The sequence below is a fragment of the Littorina saxatilis genome, linkage group LG3 (genome assembly GCF_037325665.1).
Source record: "Littorina saxatilis isolate snail1 linkage group LG3, US_GU_Lsax_2.0, whole genome shotgun sequence".
NCBI lineage: Eukaryota > Metazoa > Mollusca > Gastropoda > Littorinimorpha > Littorinidae > Littorina > Littorina saxatilis.
Window position 1 is genome coordinate 11,473,013 of NC_090247.1, and position 25,159 is coordinate 11,498,171.

General features: G+C 42.4%; 1 protein-coding gene across 1 annotated transcript; it reads left to right on the plus strand.

Moving 5' to 3' along the window:
- The first annotated feature begins 730 nt into the window (after positions 1-730).
- On the plus strand, positions 731-18,821 carry LOC138961614 (uncharacterized). Its single transcript, XM_070333286.1, has 4 exons — positions 731-2,060; positions 10,604-10,782; positions 16,541-16,909; positions 17,569-18,821. The coding sequence occupies exons 2-4, from the start codon at positions 10,610-10,612 to the stop codon at positions 18,146-18,148; spliced, it is 1,122 nt and encodes a 373-aa protein (XP_070189387.1). The 5' UTR covers positions 731-2,060; positions 10,604-10,609; the 3' UTR covers positions 18,149-18,821.
- Positions 18,822-25,159: the final 6,338 nt, after the last annotated feature.

Sequence of the window (25,159 nt, forward strand, 5' to 3'; positions counted from 1 at the left end):
CTGCACCTCTCTCTCTCTCCCTCTCTTTTTTTCTTCATTTCTCGCCATAATGGCATTTCTTTCTATCTTCTTTCCTTGAATATCCTCACAGTAAAATAAAACAAGAAGAGCAAACGCTCGATCGAGTCACTTTCGCAGTTCTGAATATTATATGAGGCATCAGATGGACAGGAAGAAATTGCTATTCACAACACAATGAGTCACGTTCACATAAAATTTGAGCCCGGTCACTTTTATAGTTTCCGAGAAAAGCCCAACGTTAAGTTGTGTGTTGCCGAACAGAAAAGGCTAGTTATCTCCCTTGTTTTTCTGATAACGTTCGTAAAAGGCTACAGATGTAAATACTTTGATGTAAAGAATAATCCTACAAAGTTTCAATCACATCCGATGAACTTTGTCAAAGATATAAAATGTCTAATTTTTCCTTTGACGCTGACCTGTGACCTTGAAAAAGGTCAAAGGTCAACGAAACCATCGTTAAAGTGTAGAGGTCATTGGAGGTCACGACTAAACAAAATATGAGCCCGATCGCTTTGATAGTTTCCGAGATACTTTGTCAAAGATATAAAATGTCTAATTTTTCCTTTGACGCTGACCTGTGACCTTGAAAAAGGTCAAAGGTCAACGAAACCATCGTTAAAGTGTAGAGGTCATTGGAGGTCACGACTAAACAAAATATGAGCCCGATCGCTTTGATAGTTTCCGAGAAAAGTCCAACGTTAAGGTTACAGTCGTGCGGTCTTTGACACGTTTTACGCATCACAGGCTTTGTCAAGGCGTAAGGCACCGTTAGGAACTCGACGGAGCGTGGCCAGATGAGCGGATTTCGCCACCCGAGCTATGCACCCGGGGGGTCGGGGTGGCACCCGAAACGCGTCAACAGCATTGAAACAATTACTGTTCTTAGCGTCCCCGTGTTTTCATTGCTGTCTCCTCCACGCCGTGTAGGTAAGAACTGAGCCCCGTTTCTCAGCCGCGATATGGCTATGTTTCGGGGAGTAGGAAAGCTAGGCAAAAGCGTACCTTGAGTACTGCTCTCAGCGATTCAGGCAAGAACTGTGCATACGAGGCAAGCTATATCTCTCTGGGTTGCTGCGCGCGATAGAACATAAACCGGCTGCACTGTAGGCATTTCAACGACTTTTCTTTTAACGTCAAACAATCGTATTTAATTTTCACCGAGCAAGTGAAAAATCGACCCATAGACTCTCTCGCCTACTCTCTTAAAACCGGCTATAGCATTCTAGCATTTTCTTTGGTATCTAAGAAACGCCGGGACGTCTGTGTGCATTAAAAGGGGGGTAGCCCACCCGGGGTGGTGCTTCTCTTTCATTCCAGGCGATAACAGTCTTCGGGTATGTGCAAAGGATCAGTGACTCTTGTGCTATCATAGACAGAGACTGTACGATAGAACCAGAGATAATCATATAGATATTGTTCTCTCATAAACGCAAAGCTGAGTAACCTAAGTGTGTGCCAGGAGTGCTTGTGTGGAGTGTTGGTGCCATATATAACACTGACGGTATTGTCTTGTCTCAGAGTCTGCATTACGCTGCAAGCGAAGAACCTAACTAGCAAATCGAGTCAGTCCATAATTATCTGCGGCGCAATTATGTAACACTTGAATCTGTTCTCGACGATGTGAGGCTAACTGACAATGAAAACCAGAAAATTGTAATACATTGTTCAGTGAGTGTTAGATTTGGAACAAAGAAAACAAGATTTATCTGGAGAGAAAAAAACAACGAAAAAATAGTGAATCTATAGGGAATAAGAAACCCAGCAAGGACGATTCCTGTCGCCTGTGTAATTATGTGACACTTGAAACGGCTCACAGCGACGCTATGACCTACCTGGTGACGATGAAGAAGAGAAAATTTCAATAAATCGTTCACAGTCTGTGTGATTTAAAACAAAGGAAGAAAAAAAACTCGAGAAAAAAACGGAAAAAAAACCCACATGGAGAAAAGAGGGACACGCGGAACAGAGTGACGTTATCCGTGTATACAGACACAATCCCTTTGAAAAGGTCGAACATATTCCCAAGACACTTCACTAAGGTGAGTATCTTTCTTTCTTTATTTGGTGTTTAACGTCGTTTTCAACCATTCAAGGTTATATCGCGACGGTAAGGTGAGTATACTTTTATTTCTGTCCGCATGTTGTCAATTGATACAATGAGCTATTTAAGAAATATCGTTTTGCTTATACCCGTTTCATATTTGCTTTGGTTTTCAATGTATCGACCTATCTAATTGGCGTGAAGGGGGGGAGGGGGGGGGGCGGAAGAGGGCTGGTGGTGAGCGTCATCTATTTTTCTTTCCTTGAAAATTTTAATTTGTTTTTTTATTCTACCAGGAAAGTAATTTTGATGACGTGAAAAACGTGCATGGATATTAATAAAATAAATTATAAATTCTTACAACTTTGTTGTGTTTGTTATTCCTTCGGGTTGAAATTAATCATCGTGGAATAAAACTTTAGTTTGCACTGTGTAAAGTGAGAGGGTTGTTTCTTGACACGCTTTCGCTATTTTTACTATTCTATTTATTCTTTGTATGGTTTTTACATTGTACATGGCCAAATATATTCTCAGCTTTTTATTTTTTCTTCTCGTGTCAAGAGTTCCGTGCGATGCATATCTTCATTGACGATTGACACTTCCAATAACCAAAGCAGAAAACAAAAGCACGGTAGAAAACATAAAAGCTATACAAAAAGAAACCCGAAACAAGTAAACTATAAAGACTATGCACTAGTGAACGTTTTCTGTTGTCTACGATTTAACGTTCAAATAAACAGCCTTTGTTTGAATCTCAAAGACTACAGGCTAAATAATATTGGATTTTCATGGGCAACTCAGTAGCTGCACAACTCAAGCAGATACTTCTTAGCGTTGGTGCCTAAAAACACGTATCGTCGCAGTGTATTTGCATGCGTATTTAAGAACCGGTTGCACTGGGCGAAAAGACAAGAGACCACTAATCACCTTAATCCAGCGTTTCTCAGGTGTGTGTAGAGACGATAGAGTGGGAGATAGTCTCGGCACTATGAGACACTGCTGATAAAGTAAAGGCCACATTAGTGCAATGTACTCTGTTTTAACCAACGCCCCCCCCCCCCCCTCCCGCTTCCTTTGTGTTGTTTTGTCGACAGTAAGTACTGTATACCTCGACGGGTTTCCATACAACAACACATTGACCTGCCGTAACATGAGGACAGACACGGTGTATGTTGCGTGCCTATGTGAACCTCTCATTATCAACACGATCAGTGTTCCTAAAGAATGTTACCAAATTTTGAATATCACATGAGAAACAGGGATACATGTATGTGTATTTTATTTGAATGATATGAACTGGAGTCAAGGATGCTTAGTAACATGCAACAAAACAGCGTAACACCCAACTCAGTGCACACACACACACACACACTCCCCGACAAATCTCATCCAAATTAAGTTTAACACTAGCTCATACCATATCAGGCGAGAGACTGATTCACAACTTCAATCAGACTCATAACACACAATGAACAGTCGTGACATACATTCAGAGCAGAGACAACAAACGCTGCGACCCATGTATTCACGCTTGACTAGAATGTCTGGATCATCACAATGAAGGAAGTCTCAGGCCTTTATTAGTGGTATAATCACCCGTCTGGAGATTTCTGGACTTGATTATTGCAATGAGTGGCAACAGTATCAAATAGCGTATCTCACACAGCGGTACATGTCTTGAACTCCAGGCCCTTGTTGGTGCGTATAATCACTCAATTGGAGGCTCAGGGCTGAGATGCACGAAGAGAAACTGGGTGGCACCCACCTGGGTAGGAACAAATCGAGGGGTTTGATAAGTTAATTAGTTAGTTGTTGCTTTTTGGGTCCAGCGGACCATATTGGCCAAATCAGGACCCCACAAGTTTAACATTACACATATCTAAATTAAACCAATTTTACTAAACAAAATTAAGAACGTCACCCGAAGGGAACAAAAAAGCTAAATCGAAACCCTAAGTGTCAAGGATTTTTAAAATCAAAATCTTAAAATAAAGGCCAGACTCCTTTAAAAATCCAAAGAGAGCTGCAGGTTTGATAAGTTGGAAGCTCAATTTTAACTAATCCGACTCCGCGGATGCGAAAAACCCATGTGGGTGGTACCCAGTTTCGCTTCGTGCACCTCATTTTTAGGATGATAAGGCCAAAAAAAAAAAATTGTCTGTTTAGGGTAACATGACCAAAAAAAGTAGGGTCGGTAGATAGGTAGGGTTTTTTTTTTGTTTTTTTTTGTAAATGCTATGTTGGCTGAACATTCACTTCTTATATTTGATGAATACATGTTTCAAAACTAACGTATAAATAAAACAGAGAGAAAGGGAGAGAAAGAAACGCCAAATGTCTCTTTTTAGCATTTTTACCTCTTTTTTTTTCTTTTTTTTTTTTGAAATCAAAAAAAAGTTTTTGGGTCGGCGCCAAATCGATAGGGTCGGTCGGGTTACCCTAAACAGACAATTTTTTTTGTGTGGCCTAATTCATATGACAGCCAACTGTATTAAATAGCTTATCTAATATGACAGCCAACTGTATTAAATAGCTTATCTAATACAGTGGTACTTGCAATATATATACACTCTTAAAAAAAGTTAAGGATCACTTTTTTACAAGCACGCCACACAAAACAGACAAGACCGAATTCTGTCATTTAATTTTTTTTTTTATATAATTGAACAACCAAGGAGTAATGACAAACAAAGCAAAGATCGAACGCGGCAGCGACAATTTAGCTAGAGTGAGTCAAACGTGGCAACCCTCGAAAATGGAATTCACAACAATGTGAATCAGTGTCAATAACGCGTACAGCCCTCCGTTGTGTGCCAGGCATTCAACACATTGTTGGCGCATGGAGTGGATCAGGTTGCATATGAATGCTCTGGGAACTCCATTCCACTCCTGCTGGAGCCATTGCAGCAGTTGACCCAGATTGGCAGGAGCAGGGTGATGTTGCTGTACCCGATGACAAAGCTCGTCCCACATGTGCTCTATGGGGTTCAGGTCCGGGCTGTTGGCTGGCCACAGCATCCTGTTGACCCTGGCCTGTTGACCCTGCTGGATAAAGGTGTTTACAGCTGCAGAGCGATGGGGAGGTGCGTTGTCATCCTGAAGATCGCACGAGGGCCGATCGCTTGGAGGGCTGGAACGACCAGGGGTTGCAGGATCTAATTATGGTAGGGGACACCGGTCAAGTTGCCCACTACATTTTTTTTATTTTTATTTTTTTTATTTATTTATTTATATAGCGCCTTATCCGAAGTTCAAAGCGCTTTATGCCGTGTGAGATGGAATTTTTTACACAATATATCACGCATTCACATCGACCAGCAAACCTCAAGCCTGTTAGGCGAATGTTCACCTTTCGCGGACTTTATTCCAAGTCACACGGGTATTTGATGGACATTTTTATCTATGCCTATACAATTTTGCCAGGAAAGACCCTTTTGTCAATCGTGGGATCTTTAACGTGCACACCCCAATATAGTGTACACGAAGGGACCTCGGTTTTTCGTCTCATCCGAAAGACTAGCACTTGAACCCACCATCTAGGTTAGGAAAGGGGGGAGAAAATAGCGGCCCGACCCAGGGTCGAACACGCAACCTCTCGATTCCGAGCGCAAGTGCGTTACCACTCGGCCACCCAGACCACTTGGTACAGAGGTGTCCTTAGACGTGTGCTGATCCCTCCCCAGGCCATCACAGAGCCTCCGCCAAAACGCTGTCGTTCCAGAACAGCGCCTTCTGCGAAGCGCTCTCCGCGACGCTCCACACTCGGATGCGACCATCAGCAGGTTCCAAGCAAAAGCGGGACTCATCTGTAAACAACACCTGAGCCCACTGCTGACGTTGCCACCTCACATGTTGAGTGCACCAGGCTCGGCGAGCTGCTCGGTGATTAGCAGTCAGGGTTGTTCCTCAGACTGGACGCCTTGCACGCAAGCCAAAGTTGTGTAAGCGGTTTCGGATCGTCTGACCACAAAACAACAGTGTTGGTGGTAGCTTGTAGGCGTTGCCTAATGTTGTGTGCCGTAGTCATTTTTTGTTGCATGGCCTGCCTCTGAATGAAGCGATCCTCTCTTTGTGTGGTGACTCTGGGCCGACCAGAACGTTGTCGCTCCTGCACTCTTCCAGTTGCGTGGAATCTCTGTTTTAGTCTGATGATGACAGAGGGAGCCACTGCAAGCCTCTGGGCCACTTGCATGGCAGCAACACCGTCTTGTAGCCATCCTATTGCCCTTCCTCTATCCAAATCGCTCAGTTGTCTTCGTGGGGGCATGTTGCTACTGTGCATAATTGTGTCAGCGTGTCAACCTTTAAACACAAGCTGGTGAGCGATGTTCATAGCCAGGACCCTGTTGTAGCACGTGCATCACAACCTTTTGCCCTGGCATGCGTTCCGCAAATTTCATGGGGCTATAAAAAACACCCTTTTTCTTCCAAAATGCAGAAGCTTTTGAGAAGTCCCACAAAGGGAAATAACTCTGCCTGCCAAACAAAATTCTAGGTCAAGACTCATTGTTCATTTGTTAATTCAAACACATTAATCTTTTAATTATTATGTCGATGTTTAATTTTTTGGCAATTTTTTTATAATTAGATCCGTTTTTTCAACCGATCCTTAACTTTTTTTGAAGAGTGTACGTGAAGCTGTGTTGAGACAAGCACACAGAGCTAGAGTAAACTTATTTTTCCTTACATGGGTAGGCAGGTTCGTTTGTTTGTTCGTTGTTTGGTTGGTTGGTTTAAAATCGCTTGTTCGTTTGATCTGTCTTGTCAGTTTGTTCCTGTATTTGTTTGTTCTATCTCCTTCCTTCCTTCCTGCCTGTGTGTAGGTTATTTAGTGGATGTCAACTTCTTAGTCTAGTGGGTTTTTTCCGGCAAGTTGAACACTTATGGATTTCTGTTAGACATAAACAACGTTTTTTTCCCCACGGAATAAATTATTTGAAATCGACGAGAAAAGGCGGCAAGTTGAACATTTATGGATTTCTGTGAGACAAAAACAACAACGTTATTTTCCACAGAATAAATGATTTGAAATCGACGAGAAAAGGGTGGAATTTTCTTTGAAGGCACACAATCGCTTGAGCTGCACCGAATCACCTATCGCATTGTGAAAAGTCCTTTGTGATGCGGAGTTTACCGACTTCGTTCAACGATTTCTAAACGGGATTTACCTTTCGCTGAATTGTCCATGTCGATCTTTTGAAAGTTCCATGAAACGAAACCACATAAGTTGGATCAATGCTCCATGTGACATTTTTGCCCTGAAGGAAATATTGAGTTAGAATTGATTTCAAACTGTGTGTGTGTGTGTGTGTGTGTGTGTGTGTGTGTGTGTGTGTGTGTGTGTGTGTTATTCTATGTCTGTCAGTCTCTCTGTTTCCGCCAGTCTGTCTGTTTTTGCAGGTGTACACGGAAGAAAAGCCGGAAACGGCAAAGCGGGCTTTGCATTTAGGATGAATCAAATTTCTTTTAACTCAGAAAAGAAATGTTTACAAATGTTGAAGGCAAACAGGAGGGCTTTCCTTTGAAGGTACAGAATCGATTAAGCTGCGACGCATTGCATATTTCCACACATTTTCCCCTAGAGGGATTAAGTTACCCACAAGTGGAATAATCACAACTGGTTTGATGAGTTTCCACAGGAGACGAAAAGAGACAGGTCTACGAAGCAGATCGTTTCTGCAATAGTTCTCTTGTTTTATAATAGACAGATGAACTAAGAAAGGGTAGATTATGGATATATTGAAACGTCTTGGGGGACAAAAACCGGCCGCTTTTCAACAATACTGCATCATGAATTGTGGTGTATTGGCGAAGGAAATACCTTAATGATTGATGTCAACAATATTGTTTTGAATACAGACAGTGTCACATTACGCATGTAGCTTTCCCTAAGACAGACTGAAATCTGGAAGTGAATCGAGAAACACTGGAGAATGAGCGGGATAGAAGCGTGCTCTCCTATGTGTAAGCACGATCATCACTATTGAATTTAATTGCAAATCGTCTTTTACTCTCGGAGGTACGTGTTTTCAGAGTGCCTGGGGGAACTAATGGTGCGTGATGATATCGGATGGGACTGTGTTTTGAGTATCCATGGAACTTAGTTGATACTAGAGAGTATCGGGCAAAAAACCTGATCCAGCATTCTCTCAGATTCCGTTTGGCATCAATCATTTGTATTTAAAGTGCCCTTGAATGTACCTTCGGTACTTGGTGGTATCGTATGGATCTGTGTTTTCAGTCTCCCTGGAATTTCTCGAGGGTACGTAATTTATTTTTACAAATCAAATATCATTTGTCATTATATATACACAGCAGAAGAAATTAAACTGTTTTTCTGTCTTTTTTGCGACCTATGATGATAATGATCCTTTGTGATGTTGATATGATGATGATGGTGATAGTGATGTTGATAAAAATGTTTGTTGTTTGTTGTTGTTTCTTGTCTGGAGAACGAAGGTGTTGATGAGAGACCGTTTCATCATCGATCTCATTCTCTGTTTTGTTTTCGGCTACCCTTTAAAAAAAATTACGTTGATGATGATGATGACAACGACGACGACAACAATTGTTTGGTCAGGGCTAACACCAACAAAATCTGAAAAACCTGAAAGTCCAGGGCCCGTCCCGGGATGGGTGCAGGGCCAATGGCCCTTTAGGAGGTCTGGGGGGCCTTGCCCCTCTGAAGCCGAAGTATTTGTTTGTTCTGTAGAGGCCATTGATAGCCTCTTCTGACAGCAAAACGAATGTTAAATAAATGCAAAATTTTATTTTTGAATAACTTATCAGCTTAAAGGTATTTTCAAAGCAATAGTCTGAGAAAAAGCAAATATCATGCACTCTTTATCTTCAAATAATTTCTTGAATAAGTCTACATCTTCATTTGAAAAAAAGGATCTAGTTATGCATTTAGGCTATTGCACAGCGAAAGACTGTGTTACTGCGACTGTGCTTTAAATGTAACGTCTTAAGAGAACTAATAAATAGATTTTTTTTAAATTAAATTCATCTAAAAATGCCAAAAGCGAGTTGGAACTACAGTAGAGTAAGATTGGGGAAACTAGGCTAACCGCGTATCTGAAAAGATGAACTAAAACTCAAAGTGGTAATGTTGAACTTGAGCGTTGCCTCAAAGTCATCGTATGCGATTTGTCAAACAAAAAAACCTCGCCTTAACATATTCTTGGTGACTTTATTTGTAGCAAACAATGAAGTAGCAATTCCCAGGCTGATCACGTTTTCGACACGGTCGAACGCACAACTCACTCCCCGTATCAGCTGCTTTAGTCTTCGATAACCTTTCTGATTTCCACGTGTTCTTTACGCCAATAAAAACTTGCTTTTTTTTCTTCGTTGTCTTCAAATATGTGCGTCATTTTCGCAACTTTGCCAGCGTAGTTTTCGCAAACAAATCGCAAGATGCAAGGTTGCTGTTTCGATTCAACGAAGGCAAGGCAAAAGCAATATGGCGGCCAGTGACGCTCTTTTTCGCACCTCCGTTTTCAGTAAAGGGAAAAGTCGAATCGGTCGTGCGGCGAAAATGCATCGGAATTTATTTGTTTGTTTTTTGGGAAACCGGATTTTCCGGCAAGAGAAATTTTCAAAAACCGGATTCCTGGCGAGAACCGGAAAGGTGTTAGCCCGGTTTGTTGTCTCGAGAACCCAGGGGGTCATGCTAGACCGATTTTAGATTAATCTTATTCTGTTTTGTTCTCGGCCTACTCTGTAAACAAGAAGGGCAAAGCCCATACGACTCACAAGCTTTACACATTTTTCCTACCAAAATACATGTGACCTTGACCCAAGGTCATCCAAGGTCATGCAACACAAAGCTGTTAATTCAAGACATAGGAAGTACAATGGTGCTTATTGGCTCTTTCTACCATGAGATATGGTCACTTTTAGTGGTTCACTACCTTATTTTGGTCACATTTCATAAGGGTCAAAGTGACCTTGACCTTGATCATATGTGACCAAATGTGTCTCATGATGAAAGCATAACATGTGCCCCACATAATTTTTAAGTTTGAAACAAATCTTCCATAGTTCAGGGTCAAGGTCACTTCAAAATATGTATACAATCCAACTTTGAAGAGCTCCTGTGACCTTGACCTTGAAGCAAGGTAAACCAAACTGGTATCAAAAGATGGGGCTTACTTTGCCCTATATATCATATATAGGTGAGGTATTGAATCTCAAAAACTTCAGAGAAAATGGGAAAAATGTGAACATTTATGGCCCCTGCGACCTTGACCTTGAAGCAAAATCAAGATGCTATGTATGTTTTTTGGGGCCTTGTCATCTTACACCATCTTGCAAAATTTGGTACTGATAGACTGAATAGTGTCCAAGAAATATCCAACGTTAAAGTTTTCCGGACGGGCGTCCGGACGGACGTCCGGACGGACGACTCGGGTGAGTACATAGACTCACTTTTGCTTCGCATGTGAGTCAAAAACCACTCCGATAAAAAAAAAAATTAAGCTGCCTCCACCAGCCTCTAGGATAGCAACAAACTGACCATATAATTACCATCAGCAGACACCAATGGCCGTGATGGAGGATCCGAGGAAGCGAGCAGCGGAGGCGAAGAAGATCCGCATTGACCACAGCGACGTGTACCTGGACAACGACAAGCTGACCGAGGAGCTGGGGTACTCTCTGAACCACCTCAGCAAGAAACGGCATCGTCAGGCTGCCAACCTGGACATGGAGATCAGGTAGGTACACGCTGGTGATGATGATGATGATGATGATGATGATGGACCCAGTAAGAAACGGCATCGTCAGGCTGCAAACCTGGACATGGAGATCAGGTAGGTACAAGGTGATGATGACGATGACGATGACGATGACGATGATGATGATGACGATGATGATGATCTCAACAAGAAACGGCATCGTCCGGCCGTCAACCTGGACATGGAAATCCGGTAGGTACACGGTGATGATGATGATGATGATGATGATGATGATGGACCCAGTAAGAAACGGCATCGTCCGACCGTCAACCAGGACATGGAGGTCAGGTAGGTACACGGTGATAATGATGATGATGATGATGATGATCTCAGCAAGGAACAGCGTCGTTGGGTGGTTGGTTATTATTGTTTATTGTATCTTCAGCATTGAACATGGAGATCTGGGCTCGTATTCTTGAAAAAGCTGCAATATTGTGTCCTTTAAAGTCAAACTGTCGTTTAACTACCGCCCGGTATTTATTTTTACTGCCCAGTAATTATTTATTTTCCCCCGGTATTAATGTGTGTCTGGCGGAAGGTCGGCAGCAACCAGAATTGGTTATTTTCAGAATAGGCGATTCCTCATGCTTGCTCCTCTCTACAAACAATATTTGAACAAGATTTATTCTTGAAAAAGCTGCAACTCATATACTGGCCTGTAAAACTCAATAAGTCCGCCAACTGCTAAGTGTTATTTATGAAACACCGGTAAGTCCTTACCGGGTTGTCTCAGAGCTGTAAAGTTAGAGGACCCTTGTAAAGTCGCTACCTGTCAGTAACTTCACCAACACTGTCCATTAAAACCGTCAAGTTCGAATAAATCTTGTTCAAATATTGTTCGTAGATTTATGTCCCTCATGGACACACATTGGTGTCATTTAAGCACCGATGCATTGCGGTCAAATACGAGCTTCTGCTCGCGAAAGATTTCAACCGATGCTCGATCATAACGGCGTGTTGCAAAAGCGTGCTTGCGTCTTGTTTAATGCATTACAGTGGCAAGAATTTGGTGTCTGATTCCGTAGCCGAACGGTTATCGAATTCGCCTGATGCGCGATTGAGTCGAGTTCGAATCCCTTCAGGCCTTTTTTATTTTTTTTATTTTACTCTTTGTCATTAATTTTGTTTGTTTTTGTTTATTTTCTTCGTGTGCCAAAGAGTACGTTGCAATATCAAAATTGATTTAAACAATTAATTTTAGGCGAGAATGAGGTTTTTTTTTAAATTGATGGTTAACATGATATTATCGTTAACTACCTTGTATACGCCCACCCACCCTATACCAGTTTTGCCCAAAAGTGTTCAAAGGATGCGTTATTGCACAAAACTCCCCCGCCCCCCCCCCCCCCCCCACACACACACACACACTAACACACAAAATCAACCTCTTCAGACATCACTTCCCGCCAAAGATGAAGCTTTGAAGATGAAGACCATTGTTGGAGCAGTCCGCGGTACAAGCCATCAACAACTGTACGACGAGTCAGGCTTTATTTCACTTTCAGAGAGGCGTAAACGTCAAAGAGTGATATTATTTCACAAGATTGTACACCGTAAGGTGCCAAACTACTTACTTGCGATATTGCCACCATTAATATCAACTAATAATCCATATCGCCAGCGCAGACCTTTAGATAGGAAAGTTCCATCGTTTAACACTGAATTATACAAAAACTCATTTCTCCCATCTACAACTCAACTCTGGAATTCTTTATCAGACTACATAAAACTTAGCAAGTCCGGCCCTCAAGCACTTTTTGTCAAAAAACGATTTAAGTCTGCTGTGTTATTGGTATTCTGGAGATCGCATATCACAAACAATTCACTTTAAGCTCAGGCTATATATAAGTGATCTTAATAACGATCTAGTGAGACGACACGTTGCTACAGATGCATCTTGTGACTGCGCATTTCCGTCCGAAACCGTAAAACACTTCCTATTAGATTGTCCAAATTATCGCGAAGCACGTCAAGAAACCATACATACCCTCCCTAACCACAGTATTCACCTCCCCCACCTTCTAAATGGAGACAGACAGTATTCTCTAGATTTGAACAGGAACATTTTTTTCCAGAGTACACTCGTTCATTGAACGTTCAGGCCGCTTTGGGCAAACCAGAATCAATGCTCCACAAGCCGGACAACAACTTTAATTTCTGCACAACTCCTACCCATCCCTCTTCTTTTTATTCCTTTTCTTCCCCTCCTTCCTTCCTCTTACTGTCTTTCTTTATAATGATTATGCAACGTTTATTATGTTATGATAATTTTGGATGATTAATGAGATGAGGATGATTATAATGATGATGCTTTGGATTTCCAATTTGGTTTATTTAGACAAATTGTTCAGCCGTTACCGCCTTACGTTATAATATCCATGCAGGAACACCACTATAAGCTTCTAGCTTGTTGCTGTTACCTGTGTCTTTTGTATACATGTCATGATTGTAACATTTGTTGAACTAAACTTATGTTTAAACCAAAGATGAAGCTTTCGTTTCTTCTTTTTCCTCCCAATCAAAAATTGTATTGCGATTCTCTAGCCACTCTAGAAACCTTTTTCTGTCCAATCCCCGAAGCATGTCTAAGGAAAGAAAACAATTGAAAAACAACAATAACAGCAGACTGAATAATCTGTATTTATTTTCCTTGTCTACTAGTCCACTGGTCGAAACTGGGGGGGGGGGGGGGGGGGGGGGGGGCGTTTACTAGGTACTATACCATGTACACCGGCATGCAATTGAGGTTTATAAAAAATAAAAATCTCCCCGTGTTTTTATTTCATTCAGGTTGTTTGGGTTGTTGCTATTGACTTTGAAACTGACACGCCGGCGAAAACGCCGGTAACACGTGCGCAGAGAAGAGCAAGCATCGGGAATCTTCAATTCTAAAAATAACCAACTGGCAGCTGCCGACCTTCCGCAAGACACACATGAATACCGGGGAAAAATAAATAATTACTGGGCAGTAAAAATAAATACCGGGCGGTAGTTAAACGACAGTTTGACTTTGAAGGACACAATGTTGCAGCTTTTTAGCCAGCGTGTCAGTTTCAAAGTCAATAGCAACTACCCAAACAAACTGAATGAAATAAAAACACAGGGAGACCCTTTTTATTTATTTTTTTTATTTTTTTGTTTTTAATCTCAGTTGCATGCAGGTGGCTGCTACCGCATTTTAGGTGGGTTTTTTCTCTCTCACCTTTGTTTTTTTAAGCGGGAAGCATCCTTCTTCATGGTTATTTATTTAATTTTTTTAATCAAATGTTTACATGTTTAAGTTAACAAACTTTATCAATAAACTAATATCATGTTAACCAAAGATTTTAAAAAAAAACATTGCAGCCTAAAACATTTTTTTTTAAATCAATTTTGCTATTATAACGTACTCTTTTGCACATGAAGAAAATAAACAAAAATAAACAAATGCCAAAGAATAAAAAAAAAATTACGCGCAGATGGAGATTTGAACTCGACTCAATTACGCATCAGGCCAACGAGAGAACCGTTCGACCACGGAATCAGCTGAAAATAATTGGACACTGTAATGCATTAAAGAAGACGCTAGCACGCTTTCACAACGGTATGATCGAGCATCGGTTGAAATCTTTCGCGAGCGGTATCTCGTATTTGTCCGCAATGCATTGGTGCTTAAATGACACCAATGTGTGTCCATGAGGGACATAAATCTACAAACAATATTTTAACAAGATTTATTCAAAATTGACGGTTTTAGAGGAGGGGGATGGGTCCTCCAACTTTACAGCTCGGAGACACCCATGTAAGTCTTTCCCGGAGATTCATGAATAACACTTAGCGGACTTATCGAGCGGAAGTGGTTTTACAGGCCGGTATATGAGTTGCAGCTGTTTCAAGAATACGAGCCCTGGTAGGTACACGGCGATAATGATGATGATGATGGTGATGATGATAACCACATCAGCAAGAAACGGCATCGTCAGGCTGCCAACCTGGACATGGAGATCAGGTAGGTACACGGTGATGATGATGATGATGCTGCTGATGATGATAATGATAATGATAGAGAATAGTAACTGAGAAATTCATTGGCAGCGGAGTCCTTCTGCTTGGAAACATCTCCCCAATGTTGTAGTGATCAGCCACCACTAGGTCAATAGTCCGGGCGTTGTTCCACCACAGAGTGTTTTGTATGGTGTCCAGAGTTGTCGTGCCAAGCTGTTTCGTTGGCGTGTACGTGTAGCTGTTTGATCTCTTCTTCGTTCCGGGGGGGGGGGGGGGCTTTGTTGATTACATTTGATTACATTTCCCTGGTCTTCCTTTTTACATTTAGTCAAGTTTTGACTAAATGTTTTAACATAGAGGGGGGAATCGAGACGAGGGTGGTGGTGTATGTGTGTGTGTGTATGTGTGTGTGTGTGTGTGTGTGTGTGTGTGTGTCTGTGTGTCTGTGTGTGTGTGTGTAGAGCGATTCAGACTAAACTACTGGGCCGATCTTTATGAAATTTGACATGAGAGTTCCTGGGTATGATATCCCCGGACGTTTGATTTTTTCGATAAATACCTTTGATGACGTCATATCCGGCTTTTTGTAAAAGTTGAGGCGGCACTGTCACACCCTCATTTTTCCATTAAATTGATTGAAATTTTGGCAAAGCAATCTTCGACGAAGGCCGGGGTTTGGTATTGCATTTCAGCTTGGTGGCTTAAAAACTAATGAGTGAGTTTGGTCATTAAAAATCGGAAACTTCTAATTAAAATTACTTTGTTATACTTATTAAACGATTAAAAAACAATTTCATCTTATTCTTCGTCATTTTCTGATTCCAAAAACATATACATATGTTATATTTGGATTAAAAACAAGCTCTGAAAATTAAAAATATAAAAATTATGATCAAAATTAAATTTTCGAAATCGTTTTAAAAACTATTTCATCTTATTCCTTGTCGGTTCCTGATTCCAAAAACATATAGATATGATATGTTTGGATTAAAAACACGCTCAGAAAGTTAAAACGAAGAGAGGTACAGTAAAGCACAGCGCAATCGCTACCGCGCGAAACAGGCTCGTCACTTTCGCTGCCTTTTGCACTAGCGGCGGACTGCGTTCAGTTTCATTCTGTGAGTTCTACAGCTTGACTAAATGTAGTAATTTCGCCTTACGCGACTTGTTTTTAGTTCTTTGAGATTGGCGTCAATGGTGGCTCGGGCCTGTTGGAACTCAACACCCTTCAAAAGGTCATAAGGGTAGTTCATGTCTTTAAGGTGGAGTTGTATGCTGGACAACAAAAAAAACCACTTCTTATAGACGTTGTTCCATAATTTTTGTCGTCCGTTTTGCTTCTTCAGGATGATGATCAATCCAGAAAGGATGATGTTGAGATCTTTCAGGGGCAACTGGTTTATGTTGGTGGTGATGTCTTTATGCTTTCCTTTGAGGAAGGTGGTCAGAAGTTTGATGTCTGCTTTTATTTTTCTCAGTGTGTTTTTGTTGGCGTGAGAGTTGATGTAGTCGTGAATTTCAGGTATCTGGCCAAACCTGGTACAGGGTAGTTCGCTTCCAAACTGATAATTGTCAGCATTGTCGTCGTTGCCACAGCTGTCGTTGTTATAAACATGCGTTTTCCCTCCTTTGTCCTTGTTGATGCTTGCCTCTGCCAACGGTGAGTATGCCAGAAAAGTACAGAATCAAAATACACACCACTCCCGTCTCATGACGTCATTGATAACGACTATGTCTACGTTACGTTGTGCAGACAAATCCGTCGAAACCTGAGCAGCATGAACTTCACCAAGTCCGCAGTGTCCGCTTTGACGTCCCTGCGGCCAATCACCGCCCCGTCCCTTCGTCGCCTGAAGCCTCCCCCCGTCATCGTCAAGCTTGACGTCAGAGTGCCCGACAAAGACGACAACAGTGACGTCAGCGACGAGAAGGACGAGGACGAGAAGTGTAGCGAGGAGGAGAAGAGACTCAAAGGACGATGGAAGCAGCATCAGATGAGAATGAATTCTGCTGTCATGCCGGCAGGGGGTGCCGGTGGGAGGACGAGAGGGAGGGAAGCCGGAGGAGAAGGGGAGAGACCGAGCGGAGAGGTGTCGCCGAAGCAGGTCAGGAAAACATCAAAGTAAGTGGATTGGACAACTACCTTTTGTATAAAAGTGTGTGTGTGTGTGGATGTGTGTGCACATCTGTCTATCTGTCCACCCTTCGTACTGTGCTCTGAATTCTTGTATATTTGTGTTCGAGAAGAAGGCAAACAAGTTGAAGTTTGTTTTTAATGAACCCTTAGTTTTTGTGTCTTTGATAAGCTTGCGGACAGGCAATGGTTTTCTTCAAGCGAGCTAGTTCGTTCGGAAATACAAAGAATGGGAGGTGCTTGATAAGTCTGATATTAATGGGCGTAGTCGACTTTACGAAGTCTACTTCACAAAGTTCACTGAACAAAGCTTTGGCACTGAATTTTCAGTACAAAGACTTCACGAGGTCAACTTCGGGCTCAATTAAGGAAGGCCTTTAGAAACCGCGTCTTTTTAAATAGGCTTTGCGCGTAGGTTTTAAGTTGGATTATCTACCAAACGCACTGATAAGTTGATGATTTGTTGGTGGTTATTGGTTTGTATCGTCTCTTTAGCCGATATTGCTACCCGAGACCGATGCAAGTTTGTTTCCTTTCTCAGTTCACAAGGCAAGCTGCATGCTTAAAACTAGTTACATTCAAGTCTATCGCTGAAGAAGGTTCTAAAAATTCATAACTTTCACATGTATCTGTTTGACCTCACGCAGGGAGCGGCTGGTGCTACACAACCTAGACATGGATGCCATACCGCCCTCGTGGTTCACGGATGTGCACCACCCCCCAGACATCCCCCTCCCTCGCCGCGCCTCCAGTGCCCACCCCTCCTCTCGCCTCTCCCACCTCTCCGCTCCCCGCCACGCCCCCATCTCGCCCACAACCTTCACCACCAGGCCCACCTCCCTCACCACCAGACCAAAAAGCGAAACAGCCAAGTTCCTTCCCAGACGACCCAAAACTGCTGTACCGTCCGCCACCATGTTCGATGACTACAGCGACAGCGCTTTAGTCTGCGGACAGCAACAACCACAGAAAACAGAGACAAAGCTCAGGTCGCGGAGAGAGTTGATCGAGCTGACGGGAAGAGGGGGAAGGGGAATCGGGGAGGCTGGGGAGGGGAGCGGTGGCACAAGCCAGTTTCTAGACGCGGTACGCCTGGAGCGAGAGAGACTGGACGTGAAGGTGAAAATGTTTCTGCAATCCTGTGACGGTGTGGGAGAGGCAGGGATCAGCAGTAAAGAAAGACAGTATTACAACACTCTGATGCCGCACAGGTCTGTGTACGGTTGACATAATTATAGCGTCCTACTGATGAGTCTGGGTTGGTGGGGTGGCGTGCGTTGTCAGCAGCAGGAAAGAACGTCAGGATCAAAACATCCTCATGCCGCATAGCTCTGTGTATTGTTGATAGCATATCTGCAACTGATGAAAGACGACTTGAAAGTGACGATGTTGCTGCAATCCTGTGACGGTGTCGGGGTGGGCGTGCGTAGTCAGCAGCAGGAAAGAACGTCAGGAACACAACATCCTCACGCCCCATAGTTCAATGTAGTTTTCTGGAAGCAGGAAGAATCACTACATCCGAACATCCTCATTCGTGCCAGACTGCTCCTTTTATGTCTGACTTTGGAACACGTGGAAAGAGGGGACAAGCATGAGGAGGAGGGGGTGCATCAAATAACCAAAATAATGTCTCCTTAAAAATAATGTCTCTAATAAGGTTAACGTTCTCCTGGAACACACCTCAGTGTATGTCGGGTGACTCGGAGGAGTGAGAGAAGGTGGGTAGTGGGAAACAGTAAAAAAGAACAACACTAACTGGTCCCACCGTCACTATTGAAAAAACAAATGTAAGGACAGGCAGACAGATAGAAAAACAGGATAAATAAGAAAACGAAACAGTAAAAGTCTTGTCTCAACTATATCCAGCCTACTGTCGAAGAAAAGACAGCTGTCTACCGTCCCATCGTCCCATGTGTTCCTTGGATTGTGTGTCTGTGCTGAATGCGCGACGTGTGTGTGTGTGTGTGTGTGTGTGTGTGTAAGTATGTGTATTAGTGTGTGTGTGAGTGTGTGTGTGTGTAAAAAGCATTAGAACATCCTCCACACAAGCATGCAGACATCATATTTTTCACCGATGAACTCGCAGACTGTAATGGATAGTAATGTTTGATGGGTTGTTGACAGACCAGCTTTTTTGTCGGTCAGAGGGGGGAGCATATCGTCTTTTGTTTCATATTTCTTGACCAAGGCCGAAGACATCGTTTTTGTCATCATTTTGGTAGTGAGAAAAATAAGTGCACAATCAACCCAGGGAGCCATGCTTTGAAACACGGGTTCCGTGCTGGGGCCACACGAGTCCCGGTTTGATAACCACTGGCAATCAACGATAGCCGTGGCCACGTGGAGCGAGGATTATCAGAATGAGCTGGCGTGTGAAAGCAACTTTCTGTGTTTTTGAGTTCATTAAATGTTGGGATGAATATGTCAGGTTTGAGGATGCACAGTTCTGTAGGTTCATCTCGGTATTCCACCCCCTCGGCTTTCTGTTGTAATTATTAAGCTGAGTGATCGAATGTGGAAGCTACGTTTGGTCAAAGGTCACAGAAGATTTGCGTCGTGCAGCGAAGGAAAGAATCGCGATCTTGTTTCCGACTCAGTACCTCTTTGTTTTTCATTAGACCTGTCATTCTGCTTGCTCGGCTTTGTTAGATGTTTGCATATCTTGTTGCTATTTTCTTTGCTTTTATTATTGTTTCTTATTTGTGCTTCGTTTATCGATACAACGTCTTGTGCACGGGTCAAAATGTGTGTGTGTCAGGGGTCGTTTTACTTGAACTTGACGTTCGTGTTTCTCGAACGTCTGTGTATCGAAACACAGATACACGCACTCCATGACTCTGTAAGAAGACAAAACATATCGCTAGGTTTCATTTGTTTTTGATGAATGTATGACCTTTCATGAAGTAGTTTTGTTTTTTTGTTTACTTTTGCCAGTTTGCCAGTTCGTTTTTGGAACTTTGCAAAGCAGTGTCGTGTCGTCTGTTTAGGTCTGGGGAAACACCAATGAAAAGAGCCGAAGAATCCCGGAGCGTTTCTATTGGGTTTGCTTTTGATTATCCATGTATAACCTGCTTCCTGCAACTATGGTAACCGGGGATTTATTGCCTGGGGAACATGAGATTTATTTCCCAGGTGCTTGTGAATGAAAACTCGTGAAAATGATGACAATACTATTTATCCCATGACCTGCCTCTTAGTCTCTGTTAGCTGAGGAGGTGATTATTCTGAATATTCCATCACAACCATATGGATATCCCATCACAACCGAGTTTCGATCTCAACTGTCATTATGGGGGCGAGGACGCCCCCATTCTATACGGATAGTTTAGAGGTTGACCATGGGCAGCGCCATTTTGTTGTGAAATACGTCATCAGTTTGTGTACACAGGAAGTTGTGACATCCGTCACCCTATGGGAGGGGTGAAGGCAACATTGTTCATCTGTAGAAAGTTGTGAAATCCGTCACCCTATGGGAGGGGTGACGTCAAAATTGGTCATCACAGAGTTTGTGTAACACAGGAAGTTGTGAAATACGTCACCCTATGGGAGGGGTGACGTCAAAATTGTTCAACAAAAACATGATATGTCGCATTGTGCAGGGTCAACTGCAACAAACTCAAACCGAGCCATTCATACTTAGCTGTATTTGAGTGACTTATATACCCGACATTTTTATTTCTTATTTTTAGCACAGGTGTAGGAAAAATCATGAACCAAAATGTTATTTATTTTCTAATTTAACATTTTTTTTACAAATATGACCATGGTCTTTTAAACATACAGTGACATTAAACATTGTTATGTTAAAAAAAAAGAAAAAAGAAATAAAGCTTTTGTGCACAAATCAGAAAATACATTGTACATTTTACCTACAGGCCAAACAGTGTCTGTTGGCGGCAGAGGGCCCAGCAAGTTGCTATTTTTAGATCGATTAAAAGTTGTCAAGAACAGGCGCTTACATTTGGATGTGTCCACTGATAGTAGGTTTGGTTGTGATCAATCAGAATGATGTAGGAATAAAAATGTATGACAGTTTGGTATGATGACATGTAATTCAAATATGCTGAAATGTAATATTATACATGATATAATATTATTATGGCTGTTGCCATGACCATGAACCCCAAGAAAGGTTTAATGTTATGTAAAATCAAAATACCAAAATCAAGCACCTACTAATCTGGTCTACGGTGCGGCTTGGACCAAAAAAGGATGGACACGCAACTCGCTCAGCCAGCCAGCGCTGCGAGACTTACAGCGGCCAACTTCGCCGCGGCGCGCTCATTGGCTAAGTATTGAACTTGCGTCAAGGCCGATGCGCGTAGATTCCCAGAATGTTTACTTTCGGTTAGATTCTTCGACAGCATTCGCAGAGGTGACTGCCGTATTGTGTACCGCAGTCAGAAGTAATTTATTACTTTTTGGAGTTTAGTAACGTGATATCAGTTTTCAATTGTTCGTTCACTTATATTGCTTTCAGATTTAACACACAAGAAACAGTAGCACGGTTTTCGTTGCGAAAATGTGCATTGGCAGTGCTACGCGATCGAATTGTGTATTATGTACACGCCGTGTTCTTCTCAGGAAAAGACCGAAGCGACATGTGACGTCAGTCGTTCAGCCCGCGAGCGGTGGGATGGGGGGGTTCACATGGTTTGTTTGTTTCAGAACCACACCCATATACACACATTTCACATGTAAACCATTTGTCCGCCCCCTGTCGATATTTATCGACTAAGTTCCTTGTTGGTCATTGTCTTTGATTTCAGAGTACAATTGGATAATTTATAGAGGTCATCTGCATATTCAGAGTTTACAGATGGACTACATTTTTCAACATACGACTGAAATGTTTTGTTGTGTCAAAGTCAATATCATGTATAGGTACAGGCCTACATGTGTCAATATTGAGAAAATAAAGAATACTTCATACGATACGCACATTCTGCATGGATTTAAAGAGCGGAGTCGAGATATTTCGCTGGCTGAAGCGACTGCATGGTCAAAGGCATGTTCAACGAGTATCGCGAGTGGGATCAAGGGACGATACTCCCTAATTTTTACACAGACAGCCATCTACACAGAACCGTGAAAGGCTCGGTAATACATGAAAATCGACCCTCAGGAAAATATGCAAGATAATCAGAACTCGGAGTGTGTAACCTACATGTATAGTCTAACCCACCATGTAAGAACATCTTTCTTTCTTTATTTGGTGTTTAACGTCGTTTTCAACCACGAAGGTTATATCGCGACGATGTAATGTAAGAACATCGCTTATTAGGAACATAGCTTACATGTGATATAAACTGACTGGAAGGGCTAGACAGGCACCTGAATCGAAATTTCGTATGTTCAAATTACTCCTTTGATTGTGCAGAATGATTGAAACACTTAAGCAAGTGTTCGCTTCAAGTGCCTGGTAAGTTTTGCGTTCCTAGCTGCAGTCACCATGTTGGATGCCACATAAAAACAAGAGTCAATGCCTTCAAGGCTCCCGTAAGAAATCGACAAACAGTAACACAAACTCAATCACTCCGTCACACACACACACACACACACACACACACACACACACACACACACACACACACACACAGAGAGTTAAAACTAACGCATCATATCTACTCCATGTATAATTTTCAAAAGAAGGCAAACAGATAAAATGACTGTATTTGTTGTTGGTGTAGTTGTCCCTGAAGGAGATCTTGTGCAATCCTCACACACACACACACACACACACACCCCCACACACACACACACACACACCCCCACACACACACACACAAACAAGACCGCAAAAACACGCACACACACAGACACACGTTTAAACTGCATCAGCATAATTATCAAGGCAAAGCTTATCTACAATCATTAACCTACCCTAGAGCTTGCGTATCAAGATAATATATTCTTGGAATTGTCATACGACTAAGAGTTAAAAATATGGGCGTTACGATGGTCACACTCAAGACAAGTTCACATGAGGTTATTTTCCCTGGTCCTCGCACTCCGAAGTCTATACTTTCCAGTGACACGTTGTCCTGCTGGCAACCAGCTCCGCGTGCTTGGGCATGAACGGTCACCAAGAAGACCATTATCTCTCATACACTGGCTGTGTGAAAGTATTAAGGTCAATGACAAAAAACCATGTACTTCCTCACTGCAGCCCTGTGAAGCTTTTTAATCCTGTCCCATTCAATTATCGGGATGTTCCTGTGGTAGCACAACCTCTTGGTTAGAGTACACTATGCACTATGTCTTTGTATCAGAGTTGTAGATGTTGATTTGTAAGGACGCCCTTTTAAGAAAATACAGCGCTGCAGTGTTCTCTGCCCTGGATTGTAGCTTCCCCGTCGTAAATCAGCAGTAAATCTGAGGGTACTGTGTTCATTTGGAAATCTACCATCAGCTTATCTGTCTTTTGCACTGCAGACACTAAGCAATAGGTACCTGCCATGTGGCAACTTTTTCCACTGCTGTCCTCAGTCTTATACTTTTCATCAAGACTTGTCACCATGCCGAGTGGACCTAAATTCGGAAGTCGTCATGTGGCTGAGGCATATCTGACATAGCGTCGATCTTGTTGTAGCTTATCCTCCTTTCTGAAACAAAAGGCAAAATGCGATTAGTTGTGATGACTACAACCTACACAAATATAAACAGTGTTTTGATACTGAATAGTCGGGTTATACAAGCCACTTTACCAATGCAGCATTGGAACCCTACAATATGCGAAACATGTCAACTGACTGCAGTTCTTAAAATAATTCTGACTATCAACACAGTCAACCCACTATTCACAGTCCATTTTGAGGAGCAACTGAGGTACTCTCTGATGGTCTTGTTTGAGTGATAACAATCAACTCAGGAGGAAGAAACCAACAGAGAAAAAAAGAAACCATTAACATTAACCGCAGAAAAATACAGAATCACATGTACCATTATGTAGAACAAAATTCCAAAGCAAGCTTTCTTTGGACGACTGTCGTTGTCTCAAAACTCGCATTCTACCTGCTGTCTAAAAGAAGCTAATCTTACGTTGTGCTATTTAACCACGTAAAAGGGGATGGGGGTGAGAACATCTTTCTTTCTTTATTTGGTGTTTAACGTCGTTTTCAACCGTTCAAGGTCATATAGCGACGGGGAAAGGGGGGAGATGGGACAGAACCACTTGTTAATTGTTTCTTGTTCACAAAAGCACTAATAAAAAAATTGCTCCAGGGGCTTGCAACGTAGTACAATATATGACCTTACTGGGAGAATGCAAGTTTCCAGTACAAAGGACTTAACATTTCTTACATACTGCTTGACTAAAATCTTTACAAACATTGACTATATTATATACAAGAAACACTTAACAAGGGTAAAAGGAGAAACAGAATCCGTTAGTCGCCTCTTACGACATGCTGGGGAGCATCGGGTAAATTCTTCCCCCTAACCCGCGGGGGGAGGTGAGAATATTTTCAATTGTGTCAATACATATAATTATATATATATGTCACGGTAGAGACGAAGATCTGATATAAACGTCGTTTCTACCGGTAGAAACGACGATCCTCGTTTCTACCGGTAAAAACGACGTTTCTACCAGTAGAGACAACGATCCTCGTTTCTACCGGTAAAAACGACGTTTCTACCAGTAGAGACGACGATCGGAATAAAAGTGCATTCCCAAAGGCAGTTGTTCATGCATCATCCATTGTGCCTCCTCGTGGAGACCACCCACTGAAGAAAACTGTGTCTGCCTCCAATGTTGCCCTGCAAACTGTGTGTGAAAGTGAACAAGTTGTCTTTACAGACCACACTGAAACATTCACCACTCAGAATGGAGCACCACGGAAGGCCCTATACTGGGACTCTATACACCCAAGTCCCAAAGGAATAGCGAGGCTGGCATGTAACATTAAATACGCTGGTCAGCCTCGTTTGCCCTCACCCAATCATCGCCCAGCAGTACGAACCGGTGGCAGGGTAACCTTGCTTCCATCTCCGATGTCCGACAACAGAAGCATGCCGTCAGCTCTGCCAATCCCATCGCCGCCTCTTCATATCCAGCCACCAGGATTTGCAGTGGCTGGACATCAAAACCATATCGGTAGCTCCCAAGGTGTGGGTCAGGCAATACACAGAGAAACATCACCTGAATATACCTGGTGGGCAAATAAGCAGTCTTTACCACCTTGGTTTCCTCCCCCTATGAATTACAATCCACAACTTCACTCTACACGCTGGTTG

Excerpts from the sequence above, each read along its gene's own strand:
- LOC138961614 (XM_070333286.1), top strand. The coding sequence starts at position 10,610 with ATGGCCGTGATGGAGGATCCGAGGAAGCGAGCAGCGGAGGCGAAGAAG. Across the intron at positions 10,783-16,540 it reads AACCTGGACATGGAGATCAG|ACAAATCCGTCGAAACCTGA; the intron begins GTAGGTACACGC and ends TACGTTGTGCAG. Across the intron at positions 16,910-17,568 it reads CAGGTCAGGAAAACATCAAA|GGAGCGGCTGGTGCTACACA; the intron begins GTAAGTGGATTG and ends GACCTCACGCAG.